General features: G+C 45.2%; 1 protein-coding gene across 1 annotated transcript in view; it reads right to left on the reverse strand.

Moving 5' to 3' along the window:
* Positions 1-1,511: 1,511 nt before the first annotated feature.
* Positions 1,512-23,117, reverse strand: part of adgrl1a (adhesion G protein-coupled receptor L1a) — a 51,634-nt gene continuing 30,028 nt past the window's right edge. Inside the window, exons 6-25 of the mRNA XM_054607973.1 lie at positions 22,780-23,044; positions 21,058-21,385; positions 19,352-19,645; positions 17,802-17,905; positions 16,650-16,835; positions 16,411-16,449; positions 14,468-14,648; positions 14,195-14,317; positions 13,085-13,293; positions 12,819-12,992; positions 11,972-12,181; positions 11,343-11,563; positions 10,979-11,045; positions 10,702-10,793; positions 10,409-10,577; positions 9,991-10,146; positions 8,775-8,871; positions 5,418-5,540; positions 2,563-2,580; positions 1,512-2,419 (exon numbers count right to left, since the gene is read on the reverse strand). Of these exons, the coding sequence (XP_054463948.1) occupies positions 1,512-2,419; positions 2,563-2,580; positions 5,418-5,540; positions 8,775-8,871; positions 9,991-10,146; positions 10,409-10,577; positions 10,702-10,793; positions 10,979-11,045; positions 11,343-11,563; positions 11,972-12,181; positions 12,819-12,992; positions 13,085-13,293; positions 14,195-14,317; positions 14,468-14,648; positions 16,411-16,449; positions 16,650-16,835; positions 17,802-17,905; positions 19,352-19,645; positions 21,058-21,385; positions 22,780-23,044 (3,964 nt within the window). The remainder of the gene's footprint in view (positions 2,420-2,562; positions 2,581-5,417; positions 5,541-8,774; positions 8,872-9,990; positions 10,147-10,408; positions 10,578-10,701; positions 10,794-10,978; positions 11,046-11,342; positions 11,564-11,971; positions 12,182-12,818; positions 12,993-13,084; positions 13,294-14,194; positions 14,318-14,467; positions 14,649-16,410; positions 16,450-16,649; positions 16,836-17,801; positions 17,906-19,351; positions 19,646-21,057; positions 21,386-22,779; positions 23,045-23,117) is intronic.

Raw genomic sequence — 23,117 nt, forward strand, 5'->3', positions numbered from 1 at the left:
ACACATCATAATCCGTCTCTCTCTCTCTCTGCCTTTCTCCCTTCTATCACTGCGCGGCACAGAAGAGCGAGAGAGCGAGAAAACCGAGCAACGGGGGGGAGAGAGAGAGAGAGAGAGTTCATCATTCAGTTCACAAACTCCAAAACATTTTTATTTTTTTCTTTCGTTGGTTCGTTGCAGTACAAGAAGTCGTTTTTCATAGTATTTGTTACTCTTTGTTGCTTTTGATCAATCCGGTGTCTTTATTTACATAGTAGGAATAAAGTAGATTCATGTGTGGTTCCTATGTACACGGCTATGCCAATTGGTCGACCAGTGAGTTTTGCGGTGTTTACAGTCTTGCTTGTCACAACCACACACAGGAAACAAGTCCACTTCAACTGGCTAGGCTCTAACAGCAAAGTACAGGGGTAGGGGGGGGGGGGGCGCGCGACACCAGTCCGCTCTCGCAGCCCCCCTCCCCGGAGCCCCCAAAAAGTCAACAAATTGAATACTCTCTTCAAAAACAATAGCAAGGCAGTCATTTAACTTTTCAAATGCCTGAAGCAAACAACCAGAGAGAACAGTGGAGATGATTGGCCAGTCTTATGGATGCATGTTCGGCTGCTCTGGAGCGGTGGCGCAGCGGTTCCTCGGTCTCCGTCTCTGCCTCTACTCCTCTCCTGTACATAGTTGTCGATTCACAGCAAGAGAAACGAAGGCAACTACTCTGAATCTGCTCCCACTGCCTGCTTGGAACAAAGGCTCTTGTTCCCTTTTACTTAGATGGAGTACTGTTTTTGATGTTCAATAATGAGCACTTCTGGATGAGTGAGTGTGTGTGTGTGTGTGTGTGTGTGTGTGTGTGTGTGTGTGTGTGTGTGTGTGTGTGTGTGTGTGTGTGTGTGTGTGTGTGTATTTGCCTTGTGAATGCTCTAGTTTCTGTTCTGGCTCAATAAAAAGATATTTTTGGCAACAATGAAGAGCTTTCTGTGAGACATTTTTTAGGTTATAATAGTGTACTATATTCCCTGTCTCCTCAAATGATGACTCAAAAAAGACCTATGGATGGTAGGGAAATGAGACAAAGTATAAAATGATATTCCCATCCCCGGAGGCAGATCTGAAGAGAAATTACATTAAAAATAAAAACTTTAACAAAGTTTTAAAGTTTTGAAATATCTGAAGGTAAAGGGGGGGTGGATCGGTACATTCAGAGTGCTGGACTTGGCCTTAGGGTACCAAAGGAACTGGGGAGGACTGGGGATCGGAGAGAGCCGACGAACGCTCTGCAGAAAAAACACCCATCACTCATCTCCTTGAGACGAGGGAGGGGTTCAGGATAAAGGCTGATTCTGCAGAGTCCGCCACGACTCCCCTGAAGGTCACTCTGCTCATCTGTAAGCTAAATAAAAGTCGAGAGAAAGAAAGGCAACCAAACAAGCAGAAAGTGGAGAGAGGCGAGAACGAGGCGGGCTGGGAGGCGGCCATGGCCATCACATTAGTCTCCAACTTCCTCCTCCAGGCTCCAGTCACAGGCTGGTGACCAGCTGCATCTGTCCGTCTCCCTCATTGTGGGCCGGCTCCTGAGCCTGGTGTCCCTCCCCACTCGGTCTCCGGGGCGGAGCCTGGTAGAAGGTCTGCATGGGGGCCCCACGAGAGCCTAGGGCGGGCCTCCCGGAGCTGTAGTACAGCTCCTCGGGGGGCTGGGCTGAACGGGGGACCACCTCCAGGGGCTCGGGACTGCTGTCCGGGTAAGGTGAGTCTCGCAGGTTGGTGATGCTGGTATACAGGGAGTCACGGGCAGGGGAGTCCGGCGCTCTGCCTCCCGCCTGCCCGCCAGCACTCTGGCCACTGTGGCCGCTGTGGCCTAGGCTCTCGGTGAGGTCGGCCGTGTAGCTCTCTGACTCCTCTGGATCGCTCTGGTAGAGGACGGACTGGGCTCGCTGCAACAGCAGGGGCTCCTCCAGAGCTTTGTAAAGCAGCTCCACATCCTGCGGGGTGCGCTGCCGCCCCTCTCTCATGAAGTCCTCGTCTTCATCCATGCTCATAGACAGCTCCGGCCCGGGCCCCGTTGTCCCCCGACCGACCCCACCGTGAGGACGTCCTCTGGCCAGGCTGCCGCACACCCTGTCCCCTACGTCACCTCCTCCACTTCCACCTCTCAGGTTGTTGTGCACAAGCTCAGAGATGATCATCTTCTCGAAGGCAGCGGCATCAGAGAGGTTTCGTCGGATGCCTCCGCCTCCTCCCAGTGCTTCTGAGCTGCGGGGATTGAGGAGGGGCGGGGGACTGTCTCCGCCCCCACCACCAAGGAAGTCGCAGCTGCCCCCACCCACTACCCCGGGGCCGCTGCGCAGGGAGTAGCTGTTGTTGAAGTTACCATTCAAGGGCAGGGTTTCCATCCCACAGGGGTCGCGGGCCTTTGATAACGTGCTCTCTGGACCCAAACACAAATAGAAGAGGGATAGGAGACAGAGGGTTTTGGCATTGTTATGATACGGTCAGATAAAAGTGTCGGAAAGAACAGAGGAATAAATATCAGATGGTAAAATGATGTGAAATGAAGTGAACTACACTTACTTGGATCACGGAAGGTTCCTATGCGTCCCAGAGAAGTCATGTGGAGTGAATAAAATGAAAGACAGTAGTCAGTAAGTGTTCTTTAATGGTGTAACATTAAGTTGAGTTATTCATTATTAAGCCATTTCAAAAGGGAACCATTAACTGAATAAAAAATATCCTTCTCCATCGGCCCCTTTTCTTTTCTCTCCGTCTCTCTCACACTCAATATCCAACCCTCCAACTCTTACCACACGCACAAACACATGCACGGTCACATTAACTCTGATTTATGCAAACTTGGATCTGTTTGTTTGACACCATATTCCTCCAACAAATACATCCAAGCCAAAGAAAATACTCTGGATATTTATTTACCACTGCCAGTGATACTTGGATACATACATAATTCATCCAAAAACCTTGTACAGTAGCAGTTATGTTTATTTTACGACTTCCTTTCAACGCACCACAGATGTTTTGCTTTTTCTCCCAAATTATCATCGCACAGCAATGCAAAAGCCACAGCCTCCCAAAAATGTCCTTTTATTGCGTGGCATGACTTTAATCAACGTTCTTCAGTGGTGGTGCGGGTAATTAGACATTCTAATGAAGTGCTCTCTCTATTTCCTCTCCCACTCTCTTCTAAAAATGTCTTGGCTGCCAAGCCTGTGGCCATCAGGCTTGACGTATTGTGCAGAGAGGTTTTAAAATATTTAACAGACATGCCGCCTTAAATTTCAGTCCTCCAACACTAGGCTTGATACACTCGGGTGCACACTCAGCCAGCAACCAACCACACACAGTCATAGTTCTCCCTTACCAAGTGAATATTACTACTGTGGTGGTGCAATTACCAGAACATTCAGCAGTTAGACGCATCCAAAGAGGAGTGTGGTGATGCAGCAATGCGATAAACTGCTATGAGGCTGTTAAAGAATCTGAGATGGAAGCAAGTATTCAACACACACACACACACACACACACACACACACTGGCTCTCACACCTGAGTAACCTACACCCAGATGGACCGTCCCAGGCCACCGAGCTGCCTGATCCTTAACTACGGTTTGTCATGATTTAAGCAGACTACTTTTTCTGCCTGGGAACAGGAAAAAACTGTCCTCAAGACTGTCTGGCAGTCACAGCTGTAGCTATACTTTCAAAATCAATTTGTGGCTGTTCTCATGAAGATTCGAGATCTGACCAGATGGCTGGTTAGGCTGTAAGCGCTGTTTGGCTCTGTTCTGCTCAGCCTAGTGAATCTGTCTGACAGCTACAAAGTCTGAGAAAGCTACACACAAACAGGCTCTCACACACACACACACACACACACACAATCACACACATGCACGCACACATATGCACGCACGCAGCTAAAAGCTATAAAATATAAACCAAAAAGAAATGCTGAGATTACATGATTGGCTAGTTGTATTTATTGATAATGTATTTATATTCATAATTCATCATTTTTATGAATTGTATTTATTTGTTTAATTTTTACATTTTCATGATTTGTCTCAGGATTACACATACTCCAGTGAAACTAGTAAGAATATAGTTTGCTACTTTTGTCACTTGCTCCTCAAAATACCGTTCCTGAAACAGGAAGTTCAAAGTGTCACAAGTCTAACGTCTACGTAGATTTGCGCATGCGTGGTTGGTACTCTTCAACAGGTCGACTCTGCGTCATGTAACGTGAACACGCCCTCTCGCCGGAGCCCCTGGCGGCCTGCGTGGATAGCTTTATCGGCTTCAGTCAGCGTGGATGTTTCTAAATAAAATAAAAAGTTTTTCAACATTGCCTGACAGCGTCACTGTGCTAATGAAAGCAGGAGCTCTATATCCTTGGCTGTGGTAAAAAGCAAAACAAATCGCAGAGATGACTGCTAAACGTGATGATAACAAATTGAAGAGTTTGTATACATATGCAAAACTCGTATGAAACCCAGGATTGCCCCTACATTAGGAGGATTTATACAACAAAACCATTGACAATCTGTGCAGAGGGATAGACGCATGGACTTTGTCTACAAATAAAGTAAGTGCCTCTTTTAAAAAAAGGGGCTGTACTGAATAGTTCGAAGCTTCATGTTCTGTCTCTTTCTAACAGCACCTACAATTTGATTTATACAACAACGCTAATAAAAAAAAAAAAAAAAATCATATTTTTCCTATTTGTTGAAGGTGATTAGAAAATATGACGACAACCATTCGAAGCCTCATTCGAAAACCAAAGTAGCAGCTTCAAAAAAAAACAACCCCAAAACATTCATACATTCATTACAGCCCTTAATTATTTATGTATTGTGGTACTTGTTGAACCTTTCATTTGCTTTGTGTATGGCATATGATGTTGGGCTACTGGTGCGCTGACACCATTCATCTCATTTCTCTCTACACCAGACCTGTGTGTGTGCTATTGCGCATTCTGTAAGATCGATTAAGTTGTTTTCTACCGGTGCGCCGACACTAATATTACTCTCTTTTTTTCTTTATCCTGGTGGGCTGTCGCCAGAGCAAGGGTGCTGCGCTTTTTCCACAATTTGTAGGAGTGAATAAGCTGTTTTTCTACTGGTGAAACCAAGTGATGCCCTCATTGTTGTTTGTCTGGCTAACTAATATTATATTTTAACTATATTTTGTATTTATCCATGTGTAATTGAGACATCTGATAGTTCACTACCTATCCAGGCAAAGATTCCGCCACACATTACACACACGTACAAGCACTCAAATACAGTGATGAGTTTGTGTAAAACATGTCAAACTGACAGTGTAACTGACATAAGCACAGCTTGCTGTGTGCCTCCTGCATACACACGTACTGACAAGACTGCACACACAGACTGGAGTGTTTTTTTTAGCTAACCTGTAGAGTTGAAGACACCAGGTGAGGGTGGTGTGAAGCTCTCAGCCAGCAGGGTGTTGTAAGGAGAGGTACCAGTGCGAGTCTGTAACACCGGGTTTGTCAAAAGGTGGTTGCCCATGGTTGCTGCAAGACACAAACAAGAAATGAACAGAATCATAAATAGGCTCGTATTTTTGTGTCAAATGCAAGCAGAGCAATCACGAACAGAAACACAACACACAAAAGGTGTAACGCTCTGAAATTCACGTTTCCAGACCAGGTAATAACATCTGGAATCATAAAAATATTTACTGTTTATTCAGATGGGGTTATTTTTTGTTACGCCGGTGCTTTATGGAGTAATGCATTTCACAGTGTTCCCCTCGATGTTTATGGCTGCTGATTGTAACCTTTGAGTAAAAATACAATTGCAGGGGAAAGGTGCCGTTTGGAGCATTGCCATTATTATTATATTTTTTTTCCTTGTGGCTCCTGACAATGTAGTCAGATGGGGTAGAACAGTAATGCATGCCATTATGTAGTCTAGGGGTGCAGCCATTGAAACACAGTTAATTTCCCAGTGCAATGTGAATGCCACTACCAGACAAATATAATTCAAAGAAATGGCACACAGAATGTTGTATAATGCCCGTGTATGGCTCCAGCCTCAGGCAACTCAAACAGAAATGCCATGAAATTAAAAATAGGACAGCATGACGGAGAGTAGTCCTAGGCGAAGTGCAACCTTCAGGTCTCACGCCTACCGTTCATCACACAGCGAGGGAGCAGGGAATTCTAAAAAAAATATATAAAATATGCACTCTCACACGGCTATTTATTTGTCATTTTCCCTCCCCTTGCACTTCAGCTGTCCATCTTTCTGGCGCGACCACACAAACCCCCTCTCCCTCTATTCTCTGGCTCCTTCTGCTGTGTGTTGACTCCACCACATTTCCTCAGTTCCTCGCGCCAGAATTATTTAACAAACAACTCCAAATTAGTTGGGATTAGCTGCCTGCATGTACCTCATAGGAATATCCTGTAGAAAATTAAAGGAGCTAGCTTTAAGTGGGGAGAGAAAGTAGGGCACGGGGAATCATGGGAGGCTGTGCTGTGTGTGTGTGTGTGTGTGTGTGTGTGTGTGTGTGTGTGTGTGTGTGTGTGTGTGTGTGTGTGTGTGTGTGTGTGTGTGTGTGTGTGTGTGTGTGTGTGTGTGTGTGTGTGTGTGTGTGTGTGTGTGTGTGTGTGTGTGTGTGTGTGTGTGTGTTCTGCACTTGTCTTCTGGACACATTACTATTCTCAGGGAGAAATTGTGTTTCATAAAGAATCCAAGATGCCGGTTATAACAACGCAGCGTCTCTTCTCCAGATTTGGCCTCTTTAATTACTCCTCCATGATAGCGCCTCTCTCTCTCTCTCTCTCTCTCTCTCTCTCTCTCTCTCTCTCTCTCTCTCTCTCTCTCTCTATCTGTCTCTCTCTCTCTCTCTATCTGTCTCTGTCTTTTCTTCTCCTTCCTTCCCTCCCTCCCTCCTGTGCTCCCCTTCGTCTTTCACTTTCTGCCAACTGACAAACTTTTCTCAGAAGCACAGAAAATAAAGGCTTCACAGCACAGTTGTTTGTGTTTGACAGCACAACATGGAAGGATCCACATTGTGTGTCTAAACAGCCTTGGTGATTGCTCTGTCGTGACGAAAAAGCCGCGGAAACTGACCCGCCCTGACACACGCACACACACACATAGACACACACGTGTATATATATATATACATAGATACATACACCCCTCATCCATGCAGCTCCCTCGTAAAGCCCTCTTCCTCACCCCCTGCCTTGCTCCTGTCACTCTCTTCAATTAGAATAATTACCCCCTGTTCATTCACACGCTAATCAGTTCATTAAAAACAAAATGGATGAAATTAGCATAGAGAGTGACGGCTGATTTAGCAACCGCCTCCGTTGTCATCATCAACACCCCCCCACCTCCCCCGATGGAGGAACCTGAGCAACCTTGATCGCCCACGCTTTACTGACGGCTGCATGGGTGACGCCGCCAGTTGCCGAGGCTGAGACAATCAGTGACTCCACACACATTTTTCACATCCTAAATAATTGCCAGTGCGCTATTCATGTGCTGTGCAGAGTTCAGTCGGGGAGGGCATGCGTCACCGCACTCAGGCATGGAGGAAATGGATGCAATTGATCCCTTGACACTATAAAAAGGCTGGGAGGAAGGGGTTCAAACTAGGGCTGGCAATCTTGGGTTAACTAGCAGCTATAACAATATATTTTTTTGATGATGAATCGCAACACATGGAACTCTGTAGACCCTTTTACAGCCGACGTCACGATGACATCACGGTCTTAGCTGGAGACAAAACAAAGGAAAGACTGGCGATAAATCACCTCAAATAGCGGGCTAAAGTTACTCATCCAATATGTCATCTTGCTGCGTCGTTGGGTGCCAGAATCGATATCTCATGCATTGAGATGATAAACTGTGATACAATATACAATAACGGCAAAGCTTTTCAAAGATGGAGAGAAAATGTTGCTAATAGTTGAGCTTAGCCTTTTGCTAACCTCCACGACCGCCACAGGCTGAATCATTAGTGATGGAGAGAAATGTTGCTAAACTATTAGTAAAGGTGGCCCACAATATATTGTGATATTGATTTGTCTCGATCCTTGTTCAAATTACTTTTTTTATTTAATTGAAAAACAAAAATAATCACATAACACAATCAACAAATGAAGGTAAGACTATTTCATTGTAACTGGCTGCAAACAATTTCTGGTTATTATGGTTGAAGCAGAATTATTCCCTGTGATGGATGTGATCTATGATGTGACCTCTTTATTTAAGATAAATTAGTATTAATTATTAATTTAAATACAAAAAAATTGAATTAAGTCTACCAAATTAAAAAAACAGGAGTTTATTATGACCCACCCACTCACATATTCACATAACAGAGTGTTTGAGCTCCAAAGTACATAAGTGCTTTTACTGACCAGCGGCAGCCACAAACTGAAAACCCACCGACCAGCCTTCAACCATATGTTGTTCAATTCGAGCCATTACTGCTGCTAACTGCAATTTGCCGGCTGCCCTTCTGGCTGTAAGGCGATCTGAATCGTTAGTTAACCTTAATACTCCAGGCATGCAAACACATATTTCATCGTCCTGTATACTGGCACATGTTCACATTTAACACCAAATAACAGTGCTATGCCTCGGCTGTGCCCACTCATGCTTTATTTGTCTTAGTCCAATAAGTCTATATGAGTGTGCTTGGACTCTCGTGTGTTTTTGTGTGCACTTAAGCGTTTATAACTCAACAGCAAGGGAAGCAGAGCAGTGATAGAGGGAGGCCTCACCGCGGTTGAGTGTCGGGGTGCTATTGATGTCTCCCGCCATGAAAGAAGATTCCGTCTGCTTTCGAACCGTGTCGTTCCACATCCTGCGGATCCGACTCTGGAAGAAGGAGCAGAGCTCAGTGAGTGGCAGCAAACAGACAACAAGTTAAATATAGAAACGCGACGGGTCGACTTTGTAACTCGGCGGGGTTGCTGTAATCAAAAACTGGGGGGCTCGCTTCTAATCCGCAAAGAACAATAGGCAAACATCGGCAGACAAAGAGATTGAGGCGTTGGGGTAAAGAGGCACACAGCCATGTCATGTCATCATGAAGGGAGGCTCATAAACTGGAGATGTGTAATACATGATTGCAGAAGCTGATACAATTGTTCTTTGGAAGCGTCTCATTACAGTTTGCGGAAGCTTGTTTGTTGATTGTGAGGACTAACTGTCGATGTGTGTGTCTGTACAGTATGTGTGTGTTTGTCATAGCGCATTTGGCAGCATGCACAGTATTGTTAGATGTCTTGTATGGTGCCTGTGTCTATATATAGTACATGTTCTTCAATAGATATCTTTATTAATGAGTCACGTACTGTGTGATGCACATCGCTGCCAGTAATGGATGGAAACATAAAAGTAAAAACTTTGCAACTGAAACGTCTAATAATCACATATATATTATGATGTAACATACATAAAGTCTGTTCTGCCAGTGAGAATAACATGTATTGTAACACCGGTGTTTCATTTGCTTCACATCTTTTTGTCATTGGGAAATGAAATCAACTTCACTGTTTGATGAAAAGTAAGTTAAGTAAGTAAATTCGAGTGCTTGGCAAAGTAATCTGTGAGTCATTTGTGTTGATCAGGTGCACTCATCTTGCACTCTAAAATCTTACATAACAAACCTTTAAAAACAAGGGGAAAATATACCAGCAGGGCAAGTAAATGTCCCTTGTTTCCAAAGCGATTTATTTAATCTTTGTTTTAACACCCTTTTTGACAGTGTTCTAAAAAAAAGTCAGATTGCATCAAGAGAGTCTGCAAAGCTGATTTCCACTGAAATCATCGTGCCGCTCAGGCCGATTTACTTCATTTGTTCAAAGAAAAATGCAATTTTCAAACTCAACAGTCTCCTTGGTTTATGTGTAAAGAAAAATGAGACCTGCGTCATGTGTGTACTGCTTAGTGTGTGCCATCGTTCATGTATGTGTGTGTCCGTCTCGTCCGCACCTGTCGGTGGGCCGCGGCGTGGCGAGCTTGGCTGCCGCTGTAGTAGCGGTTGTTGGCACGCAGGCCCGAGTTCTTCAGGGAGCCGTGGGAGCTGGTGGTGGAGGTGCGACTGCAGCAGTAGGAGTGACGCAGACACTTACTGTACTCCTTATGGACCTGTGAAAAAATAACACCGCCGGAACAGCGGGCGGGTTTTAAAGCCACTCATAAACATAAACACTTACGTTTTTAATAGAAGGAACCCCAATGTGGAGCAGTAGAGGCTTTTAACACACGGCAACAGCAAAATGCAATAACTCTGAACATGTATGCTGAATATTAATCAGACATGCACATCCATCCATCTCCCCAGTAATTCATCTTCTTATTTAAAACTATATATATAGCAAGTCTTTAAAGACTAGTCTCGTATCGTTACCTTCTTCTGCAGTGCACAGTGGAAGATGAAGATGAACATGCCCTGGAAGGCGTTGAAGGTGGTGAAGAGGTAGGCCATGATCACCGTGTTCTCATTGATAAAGAGGAGGCCAAAAGCCCACGTCATTCCCAGCAGGAACAGCAGAGCAATGGCTCCCAGAGCCCACGACCTGATGGAAGTGAAGTGGACATTTTGACAAATAGTGACTTGATGCACAGAGTTACTGAGTCAATCTGGAATCCTTCTGACAGTGTGGTTTATTTATCATAAGTGATTGGTTAACTAGAACTCACTTGATGTTGTCCAGGCGGCTGGAGTCCGGTTTGAGCGCCGAAGAGTTGCGGATCATCTTGTGTAAAGTGATCATGAGGAAAATGAGGTTGAGCTAAGGACGGAAGAGATGGAAGAATCAAAAAAATGTGCAGCGAACTTTACAGTCTGCACCAAAAAGTACTGGCTTTGCCCCAGTTAATAACCTCATAAAACAAGCATGGTGAAACACTTTTGGTTTAACTGGGTGATATCATAATAGAGAGGGGGAATAATACTGTCTGACAGTAAAGCTAATACCATAATAACAAACGAAACGGGTCCAATGAAGCTCCAGATGAAGTAGTTATCCACTCGCAGCCAGCATCTGGAGTGGCACAAAGGAGGAGAGAGAGTGTTACACACAACTAAGCTCACCAACACACACTCAGAATCACACACACACACACACAGAGGCAGGCATGCACACACTATTTCCCTGTCTCAGCGGATTATCTTATGAAGGCTAATCATCAGGCTTTGGCAAAGTGTGTTCAGAAAAGCCAGTCCGCAGGGAGGTGCAAGAGCCGCTCACACGGCACTGCATATTACATCCCCAGCTGTGGGGAATAGCATAATCCCACTTCTCAATCTGCAGGTGCAAAAGACCCGTCTTCACACGTACGCTTTCTTGGTCCCATAGCTCCTGTAGTCTATGGCCGCCGAGATGCCCACCACCAGCGCGGGGAAGCAGTAGCCGCACAGATAGTAGTACTTTTTGCGGGAGTACTCGCTCTCAAAGACCTCCACCAGCATGAGATAGAGTTGCACACCCTCCAGACACATCCAGGAGAAGGCAGCCAAGAAGAAGAAATGCAGAAGGCCGGCAAAGATGGGACAGGCAATCTGAAGACGGCAGGAGGGGAGAGAGGGAAGAGGATGAGGAGGAGGATTGGAAATATTAGAATTAAAGAGGAGAAACAGTTGAGATCAAGGATGTAGTTTTGAAAAATGAAAAGCTGCCCCCTGGGTGGTTGGCTCTTTGTACATTATTGAGTGATATTTCCTTACTCAATTTTTTTATAGAGTAAGGTAATGAGACACTGTCTCAATTTCATTTTCATGGTCACTAGTAATATATTAAAGAAAAACTTGTGTTATGCACAATACAAAGACTGACCTGGTTATGGAGAGTTTTAAAGGAGGGTTTGTACTGTAGTGCAATTCTTTTTTTCGCTTGTTTCCTTTCCAAGAAAACAAGCAAAACAACCTTTTTCAATATCCTCGACAGTTAACTCTTGGCTAGAAACTCACGTGGTATTCGGTCTTGTCGATGCCGATGAGGAAGAGCAGCTCGGCGATGAAGAGGTTGATGCAGAGGTTCTTGTGGATGGTGTTGCGGTCGGTCTGCAGGCCCCGCAGGAAGCAGAAGGTGGAGATGCAGATGGCTAGACACACTAGGGAGATGACGATCCCCACCCAGGTGATCACAAACAGGATCAGTTCATGCATTCGCTCCTGGTACTGAGGTCCCGGTGGTGTCGCGTAAACAGAGATGGAGGGGGTTGAGAGAGTGGAGGGGAATGGGATAAAAACAGAGGGCGGAGAGACATGGAGACACAGCAGAATCGGACAAATAGAGCGGGAAGAATATAGGACAAGTCAGGGGGATGGGAGATGGGGAGTACAGAGATAGATGGGAGAATAGCAGAAGGGAGAAACAATAGGGGGATAGGGTGGGGGGGGGGGGAGAAAGAGCAAAATTGCTTTATTTAATATTTGTAAATATATGCAAGGAGCTAAAGTGTAGAGACAAGAGACAAGGCGTCCAAAAAAAATAAAATAAAATACATGACATTCAAATTCATGTGAATGTCAGCTAGAAGTAGCGGGACATGAATTTGTAAGCTTGCGCCTCCCTGAATGTCTGAGTGAAAGAAGGAAAATAGGAAAATTCAAAACAAAGAGCTTGTCAGCCTTGAGAGGGTACGTTAATGTGCGGGTGTGTGTGTGTGTGTGTGTGTGTGTGTGTGTGTGTGAGTGAGGGTGTGTGACTGAGATGCCAGCGAGCGCCAAATGCTCGCACCAACGAACGTCCGCATAAATTACCCTGCTTCAATTTTTTTTAACCGCGCGTCTGCCACGCCCTTTGTTTACTCACATCGGGCTCGCGGTGAGCCATGAGCACGGCGAAGTTGGTGAGGTGGCTGCAGGAGCAGGTGGTGTGCGTGCTGTTGGTGTCCAGCAGCTTGCAGCCCTGCGACGACCACTGGCCCGTCATGGAGCGCTCCGAGTAGTTCCAGAAGGAGCAATTCGGAGTGTTGTAATTCTCCATCTGCAAAAAAAAAAGCAAGGGATGATGGAAAAATGATAAATTTGAATCTTTTTGAACAAAAATGAAGTATGATAACCGCTCAATTGAGCCACCTGTAGGTGTTTGAGGGTGAAGACCACCGGCTCGATGAGAAACACCCTGCTGGACTCTTTGTTGATGGAGGCAGCGATGACGTGGGAGTTGACCGCCAGGCGCTTCTTGTCGTGGCTTGGCCCGTCGACTTCCATCTTGACTGTGGCGTTCTCGGTGGACAGGAAGGATCCCAAGTTTTTATACAGAATGAACACCACCTTGACTTGTCCTGCACATGGAGGCGGAGAGAAACACGGAAAGGTGAAGAGAAAGAGAGTGAAGGGAAAAGGAAGCAGAGAAAAAAAGGCCGACGTTATTTGAAAGGGAGATGCGGACAGATAGATGAGAGGAGGAGGAAGATGAGAAAGAGGGAAAACACAGAAATGGGGGCATAATATGGTAATGGCGGCGAGAGTGACAGAGATAGAGAGCGGGGAGTGACAGGGCGAGCGAGAGGGAGACAGAGAGAGGGAGTTAGTGAAGGTTAGAATGATGGTAAGGACCGTTTCATTTTGACTGGTGGAAGAGAGCGAGATTTAATGTGGAGGGCAATGGAACATTCATCCCTCAAGCATTCACAGATCTCTTATTATTCCATATGAATATTTCATGCGCGTTTGTTTCAATCATTCTAATCTCGTTCCCGCCGCGGAGCCGAGCGGAGGCAGAAAACAGAAAAGGGGGTTATGGGATGAGGGGCCACGGAGGGAGGATGGGGAGAGATGGAGAGAGTGGTGGTGGTGGTGGTGGTGGTGGGGGGGGGGGGTTTAGAAACATGAGAGAGATGAGAGAGGGGGATAAGATGAGGAAGAGACGGAGCGAGGGGGGATGGAATGGGGGAGAGAGGAGAGAGGGAGTGCTGAGATTGCTCTGTCAGACTGGGGGCCGATTGTAATCTACACGCCTCCCCAGCTATTCTATTAAGACTGCTGTTAAGAAACCATCAAGAAAAGAAATTGTCTCAGCACTTTTGTTAATCTGATTAGCCTATTATTATGAACCAATAATTTAGTCAACCGCATGCAGATTGTTTTACGCTTGCATGAAATGGAAAACATAAAAAAAGTGGGCTGCACAGGACAGGATGGGGTGGGGTTGGGTGAGGATAGGGTGGGGTGAGGGCTGCTGACCGTTGCGACTGTACTGCTTGATAGTGGAAGCTGAGAGCTGGATGGTGCTGTCGCTGGCATAATTCTGCGGGAAGGACAAGTCCTGCAGGTCCATCTCTGTGTTTAGGACATGCACCTCCAGATCTAATGGTGGAAAAACAGCACACACAAGTTAAAAAACGAAGACTTCTGCACCGTCGGATAATGTAAAAAAAAAAACACCCAAGAGAAATTGAGATTCAAAGCCCCACCTATCACTGTAATCAACACATCCATCAGTGCTGTTTTTCTTACCGATGCTTGGCGCTCGGTCAGTAAACCGATTCCCATACATGTTATTGGCCAGCAGGAAAGCTCCCTTTTCCAGCACGTCCAGCAGCATGGTGGCCGTGTGGGCCTGCTCCGTGCTGTTCATGTCCTGCCACGATTCCAGGGCCTCGGGACGCAGCAGGTTGTCGACCGTCTGCACCACCGCCTGGCACATGCAAGAGACGTAGCGTTATTTACTATTACCGAGAACAATTTACTACAAGGTACACAAAACACGATAGTAGTCGACGAGGAATGAGTAACAAACAAATCAAGATCCAACTCGTACTTAGTTGCAGATTTGATGTGAACATTTAAATACATTTAAATGCTCTGAATAATAGTTTTTTTCCATTTTCATCCTTGTGTGATTCGAGAACTAAAAGCTCATCCCAATCTTCCCACTCATTTCTCAGTCCACTAGGACTTTTGTAATTGTAAGGTAATCATGAAGTAAAGATGCACTCCTAACTGTTTGCTATCATCTTCAACTGCACATGAGGGGACAATAAATCATTTGTTACTAATAGTAGTAAGCTATTGTTATTAGGCCATTCGGCACACAATTTGGAAAGTGAAAAACTAATTAAAAAATGTGTTGGTATGCAGAATCACAGATATGTACAGTAGTAGCCAATCATTAGACACTCTAGAGACAGTCTGTTCTCAGTTTTCAGGAAGTGTTTATAGATATTTAGTTCAGTTAGTTCTTGATTTGATTATCATATGTCCTTGGTAATCACATTTTTTTTGTACCATATTGTTAAGTGAAATCACAATACTCTACCACTTTAAAGTACAAAGTTCCTACGACTCCACTGTAATTTCCTAGAAACTTCCCACTTGCCTGCACTACATTTATTACTGTGCTATGTCTGACATATTACCTTTCTATTTCACACTTACAATTCATTTAATGGCAATTTTGATGGTTGTATCAGCTATCCAATTTATTGGAGTAGCCTGCTTGATGAATCATGTAATTATCTTGCTCAGGCCTCTCAAAATGAAGGATTGACTGCTGCGTGGAATAAAGAGCGTCGCTGTTAACAAAATGAATTTGGGCATCAGAATGCACGCTGTCGGCTAGAAAAGAAAAAAAGATGGAGGGTGTTTTTTGGTTCATCCTCCTCTGAACATTTCGGAGCTAACTTGCAGCAAGTGACAAAAACACTGGTCCGTTACAAACTGCACAGCAGCTCTTAAATTCATCTTGCACCAACAGAGATGAGAAGACGTGGTGTCATATTGCGGTACGCTGCAGACAGGTCAAGATACACAAAAGACTCTGTGCCGCAGAGCACCGCATTTCGTCATTACAGAGAGGCATACACAAGGCCTTTTCATGATATTAGATTACAGCTTTTTCAGAACCCGAGATATTGCACAAATATTGGAAAAGAACAGAAGGGTGTAGTAACCCAAACTGTTGCCTTTCATACAGCACTATCGACAAATTACATTTTCCCAGAGCCACAGATATTGTACCTTATTGTGCAATGCAATGAGGGGGAAAAAAAGGGCCAATATTCTACACTTAGGCTCAATCATAGTCCAACAAAGCTAAGATTATGTCACAGATGACCTTCACATTAGCTGAGCCCATATTTCAAATATTTTTACAACATGAGCAATTGGAAAATCTACAAATCAGCTTTGTCTGCTCTGGGAAATACTGCAATAACGTCTGCCAGGAGTTATACCAGACCTTACTCTCACTGCTATTTGAAAAAAAACATAAAAAAACAGATATTCTATAAGTGATGATTCCAAAGGCAATATAAATCAAAATACAGAGCACTGAGCCAAAGGAATCTCATCCTCAAACCGAGTCTACTCAAGGATTTATCTTCCCCCAGTTATTCTAAGTCGCAGAGCAGTCCTACTCCACGGGCATGTAAAGCAGGCAGATAAAAGAGAAACGCTACCTGGATGTAGGCCCGACAGGTCCGCTCTCGCTTCTGGAGCTGGAAGGGAGAAAAACAAAGCATGGAATTAAACAGCTAAACAAAAAAAACAAAAAAATCCGTAAATTAAAAAACTCACTCGTCCTTGCATGTGCACTAGGGGGGTAAATTCGCATTAACCTCAGCACCCTTTTTTTTAACGCTTGAATTAAATGCAGGGGCGCGTGTGTGCTTATGCGTGCGTTTACACTTTGCTCTACCTTGTTGTAGTTTCGTGCAGCTGACTCCTTGTTGGCGGGCCTCAGGGCCTGGAGCTGGGCATCCAGGATGTCCAGCAGTTGCTCAATCAGTCGCACGGACGAGCTGACATCTCCAGCCTGGATCCGACCCCGTGTGTGGTTCACCAGCTCTCCGGCTATGTTGGCCGCGTTCTCGCCGCTCTTTATCTGCACGCGACCACACGCAAATGCATACATGTTAAGATACAGTGAAAGTATAAAGATAATACAGACGATCTGTTTAATTGGCTAAGTCATAGTCAAACTAACTGTTAAATATTTACATGCGTACTAAAATGACAAGAAACCACATGTTTTGAGGTAGTCTCGTCTCTTTCATCAGTAGCTTTAACATCATTGTAAACAAAGATGGACCTAGTAGAACACAGCGTGAACTTGTTATGCTCCATTTTGCTGTTTCGCTTGCAAATCACACCTTTACCAACCACTTTGCAAATTGCAATTGATTTTTGCCGAAAGGAGTAGGTATAATGGATTCTTCCAACGACGTGACTATTCACCGTGATGCTGCTTTTTCCTTCCAGGCACAAGGACATACTTAAAAAACCTTTAAGTGAGCCGATCAAGGGGTAGGCATGGCTAAATAATCTGGGTTCTTCTCCTGCAGAAATGTAGCTGTGTTAAATAGCTCTCTTTTAATTTTACATTTATATAGACTGAAATCTGATTATTGCCCAAATTGTGATTGAGCAGATCACTGCAGTGCATGAATAATATCCGTGAGCTGAGGTAAAATCATTGTGCATCATCTAGAGACCATGATTGTTTAGCTACTGCGCTCAGGTAGAATGCATTATATGAGACTATGGTGGAGAAATTGAAGTGGCAGAGTACTTTGCAAGCTGCGAGGCCATACGCCTGATTTTTTAAAAAATAATTCAACCTAGCTGTGATTAAAGTATATTACAGGAAAAAAAAAAAGAGTTAATTAAGTATCAAGAGCAAATGCCTTGTAATGAAGGGCCAGTTGAAATGAGTCAGTGTTTTAATCAGGCCCGCCTTTGGAGATATGTTAATGTGTGTGTGGAGGTGGACAGGGAGGACGGTCGGGGGCGGTGGAGCGGAGGAAGGGGACCGACCCTGTGGCAAAGGGGGTACGGCTCCAGGTCTCACCTTCTGGGCCACCTGGTTGACCCACGGGGAGGTGCAGTTACTCAGGTCAGGACCCCGTGGGTTCCACATGACCTGCTCCACCATGCACTGGAACGAAGCGATGCCTGGAGATGAGCCAAAGGGGGGAGGAAACAGAGGAGTGGGGAAGTAATGGAGAGATAATAAGCGTTAGGTGTCTGCAATTAAAGAGGAAAGTGTGGAGGAGAGGAATGAGCACAAAAAAAAGTTTCTCTCTCTACCCAAGAAAAATGGAATGAAATGAATTTTAAAAATGTAATAGTCAAAAGTGTTTGAAGATGAGAGGGAAGAAGGAGGAAGGAGGTAGAGTAGAAATGGGTCACAAGTGGAAATGGTTCAATAATGGAGTGTAGAGCAGTGGAAGTAAAGGGGGCAGAGGAAGGGGGAGGAAGAAGACGGCAGGGGCGAAACGGGCTTTCATACGCTAAAAGGAAAGGTTTAAAAGGAATACATGCAGACGTACCACACAGCATTTACTGTGCACACACAGACAAACACACACACAGCAAAGACATTAGGTATGATACCTCACTGTCTTTAAAAAAAAAAAAAAAAAAAACACCCAAAGTGAAGCACCTTCCACCAACTCTCATTTCCAGCGTGTTTTTTTTCTTTATCACATGGGTTCAGAGAAAGGACACCGCGTGTGGATAAAACCTGAGAATGGTCTATAAGCTGCTCCTAACACAAAATAACCAACGTCAAGGCACAAAGACGAGGCAGGGACAAGAGGAGATGAGAGACCACAGAGAGAGAGAGAGAGAGAGAGAGAGAGAGAGAGAGAGAGAGAGATAGAAGCACAACGGATGAGCAGAGATGACAGAGACAATGCAGCGACGCCTCCCAGTCGTAGAGGGATCAGAGCAGATGTGGCGTTGCGTTTTCATATCCCCTTCTTCTCTCTCTCCCACTGATTTTTTTTCTTTTTCCCTCCTCTCTGCCACTTTTTCTCTATCCCCTCCTCCATCAGATTGGCTTTGAGAGCTCTGCCAAGACGCGGCAATTAAGCCAGCTGCTAATTTAATGTTACTGCCATTCACAGAGAGAACATACAGAGGCAGCGGAAAAAAGGCGTCGGAGAGGGAGGCGGAGGGAGATGTGTCTTCTTTTGATTGCTGCATGTTTAGTGGTATAGAAACTAGCATGAAGGGAGGGGAAGCCTGTGTTGTCTAGCCTTTCATTTCGTTATTCGCCACTTCCAATCAGCTCTGTTTCTGCGGGAGATGAGCCTTTCGTATGTGAAGAGGACAGGCTTTCATCTGCGAGTCATCGGGGACTGTGATTCTGTCCCTGCTGGTGGGACCAACGCAGGGACAGAAGAGGACAACAGTGGAAAGAAAAACAACTGTGAGCGCACAAACATGCTGATCACTTGGGCACATGTTGAGAGATATATATGGCACACACAAAACCCCCACATGCATGGAGAACATACTGTGTTGGTACACTCTAACATGATATGGATGTTTGTTTAATGGAGAGGAAAAAATGGCACACCAGTTTTAAAAATACACACATGCATACGTCCTTACCTAGGGAGCCTTTGGGACACGGGCGGTCTACTGTCTCCCCTCGCTGCGTGGTGGGCCACCGGACACCACGGACCAGCTTGGCCTCACAGACTTGGTTCTCCGGGCCTTGAGGAGGGCGAGGCGGCCGGCGGGTGACGGGCACGGTGGCCGTGATCGGGCGAAGATCGGGGTGCTTGTTGATGGAGCCGATCGGGCGCGAGGTGGGGGCCAGAGGACGGGCGGTAGTGGGGCTGGCACTGGAAGTGAAGGGCCGGGCTGGAGGAGTGGTGGTCACTTGGGTGGTGGTTAGAGGGCCTGAGAGAGATAACAGACGAGTTAGGGGCCACAAATGAGACCCAGAGTGAGTGAGAGACAGAGAGTTATAAAAAAGGATGTGAGGGATTTATTAGAGAGCAGCAAACGCCGACAGCAAAGCTGTAAAAACATCAAGAGAGTGAAGGACACATGCATGTGAATGTAAGACGCCTCTCAGAAGTTGAGTTCAAAAGTTAGCCTGACAATAATTGGGGTGACAAATACTTTTTTTTGGAGCCTCTCAAAGCCTGCTTTTCCAGAGAGATGAGAGGAGCAGGGGGGAGGAGGTGCAGAGAACGCAGCAGCTCAAGTCGGGGAGAAGTAAATAATTGATCAAATGTATCAGAGAAGTCACCATCACTAACAACCAAACCTAATGCGAAGATAAAAGCAACACATCACAACTACAAAATCCCGGCTGATCAAACGCAGAAGCAGCGTGCACACTGAAAGTTGCTGCCTGTGTGTCTCTGCCTCTTCTCTCTCTTTCTGGGCCTAATTCGAGCTTCATACAGGCCTTTATGCGGCTCAGATCTGGGCCCACAATACATCCAAACCCCTTCTCTCATATTGATGGACTGCCAAAATGCAGTGAGGTGTCCTCATTTCATCCCCCCGCTTATCGTTTCAGAAGGACTCTTTTATTATCCATGACACAGAGAAGTTGATATGAAGTGCTGGAGCAGTCATACCTGAGAGGCTGCTCTTTACTGTAACTATTACTGGGGATGGAAATACAATGATTTGATATCCGAGGCACCCAAATATCAGATTACCAAACAGTCACAAACACATTCTGCATGAGCCCAGATGGAGCAAAAATCACTTATTTTTTTAACCAAACACTTGTAAAGGTTCTTCTTCATAATATCTTGTTCTATGAAAATGAAATAATCATAACAGAAGTACAGTCATTGCAAATGCATAATAAATACTTTGTATCGGTACTCCGAAATAACCCAGAACCAAGTAGTATTGAAACCTCTAGAGTCAAACGGGACCTGTATTTAATCCTTTTTGTGCCCAGATCTAGAAAATAATGACTATTTGTGTGCTTTTGCTCGCAGCCAATCATAGCAAGTATTATGCAATTGAATGCAACGTGTGATAGGCCCACTACTGCAGCAGCTACAAGCAATACAGACGCAACAGCTCACCTTGCTAACAGCGTTGACAGCGCTAACAATGACAAGTGCTGACAGAGCCAAGCGTGGGCGCTACATGGTCCCGGGGACGGCGTTACCGGGGGGAACTGCTGAATGAGGGATGTGCACTGTGACGGCCATTAAGCTAGCCTGTGGGACATTCACATGATAGGTATCGAATAAAGTTCTCTATTGGTGTCTATCACAGGCGTCTGTGCTTCTCTACATCCTGTTATTCTGTGTGTTTTCAGTGGGGTGACTTCTTACCCGTGGTGGGGTCCGGTGGTCCAAACTCCAGCGGGTAGCGCAGCACGTTATAGTTGTTCCAGACATAGAGCTGGTTGTCTCGAGGGTTGTAGTCCACAGAGGAGATGTACTGATAGGGGTTGGGGAAAGGGATGTTGACAGGCTCCTCACGGGCGTGGTTCGTGTTGTAGGCATACATCACCAGGTCGCCGCCCGCTTCGCTGTCATCGTCCTGGTAGACGGACCGCACTGCGTAGAGGACACCGCACGCCATGAAGGCGTTGGATGCCATCCTCTTGTCAAAGCTGGTCTCCCAGGTGCCTTCAAAACGAAGGGTGTAAGGGTTCACCTATGGGCAGAGAGGAAAGGCTGAACTCGGCCGAGGCTTATTGTATAATCAATCATACTGGCAAGCTTGAAGAGACAGTTTGGTTTTGGGGGAGATTTTACTTTTTTGTTAAGTTTCTCAGCTGTAGCGGTCATAAAAGTACCAAGTGAAATGGCTTCCCCACTAAAAGAGGAAGTCTACATGCATTTGATTTCTTGAGATGCTTTTTTATTTCTATGGGTGCAAGTTTATGAAGTTTGAAAATGATTTGATGTAACATTTCCATTATTGCTCATGTTTACATGAACCCATTTGCAGCACAAAACATACTTCTGTACAATTATATTTAGATTCATAAGCACCTGGAAAAACATTCAAAAAGTAATTAAACCTTCCGCTTTAGCGTTGGAGAAGAGATATTTCTTTGCTTTTTATGCAAAGCTGCTTCTTCCCAATATGCGGTACCTACAAACTGTATGCAGAGGAACAATATAGACCTCCATGTGTTTGTTGCACTCTGAGTAAGTAGGAAAAATAATAAATCTCCCCAGAACCAGAACAATTCCTTGATGATGAAAGTGATCACTTCCTTATTTATTACTTTGTTGCCCTATTATTCTACACCCTCATAGCTCATGCAGGGTTTGATATATGAGATGGATAGCTTAACTTATACAGTTAGAAAAACAATTTCATGGTTACGTCAAAGATAGTGATTACAAATGGGACCTGTCTATCCTAACAACGCATTAATTCAAATTCTGTGTGGAAACTTTTGTTTGCAAAGAAACAAAGAACCAACTAGTTTTAAAATATATGAACCTCCTAAAGTTCACAGAGATGGATCGTGTTTTGAGTTAGTCAAGAAAGCAGCCAAAGTAATGTGAAACGTTTACAATGGTATACATAGTGTATGATTCTAAACTATTAGGCTGGAGCCGATCCCAGCTGACATTGGGAGAAGGTTACACCCCAGACAGGTCGCCAGACTATTACAGGGCTGACACATAGAGACAAACAACCATTCACGCTCACATTCACTGGCAATTTAGAGTAATCAATTAATCTAAGCTGCATGTCTTTGGACTGTGACAGGAAGCCAGAGAACCCGAAGAGAACCCACGCCGAAGTCCCATTTTAAGTAATTAAATGGTACAATGTTTGAAGCCAGAAAGAAACGAGCGGTGGAACTACAAAACAAATAATATAATATTTGAATATCACGGGATTTGAAATTAGGCCCAGCCTTTAGCAGATCATTTTATGTGACTCTTTTCATCTCATTTGTCAGTGCACCTGTGTAATCTCTATTGTAGGTCATTCATGTGTGTCACATGACCTTTCGCCTGACTAGTCAGATGAGATTTAGATATAATCCACATCTCATCCCCTCCCGAGCAGCGCTGCCCTCCCACCTGGCTAACCACCAGCCGTCCGTTGTTTGACTCGGTGGCGTAGATCACCCAGAGGCCGTTCTCATCAACGGCCAGGTCGATGTCCGACTTCCCCCCCCAGCGGTAGGGCGAGGTGTCGTGGTAGTTGGCGTTCGTGATGATGGCCTCGCCGCTCTTGATGCGCGTCCGCAGGTCATACTTGACAATGTTTCGCGTGCGCTCCTTGTTGTAAAATACTGCACCGTCGTACACCACGAACCCTGTGCCGTCGACTCTGTTGGGCAACCTGTTGAGGGAGAATCACATGAGCCGAGGAGAACAAGTCAATTCGTCTACTCTGCGTGGCTGTCATGACACAA

The sequence above is a fragment of the Anoplopoma fimbria genome, chromosome 11 (genome assembly GCF_027596085.1).
Source record: "Anoplopoma fimbria isolate UVic2021 breed Golden Eagle Sablefish chromosome 11, Afim_UVic_2022, whole genome shotgun sequence".
NCBI classification, from domain to species: domain Eukaryota; kingdom Metazoa; phylum Chordata; class Actinopteri; order Perciformes; family Anoplopomatidae; genus Anoplopoma; species Anoplopoma fimbria.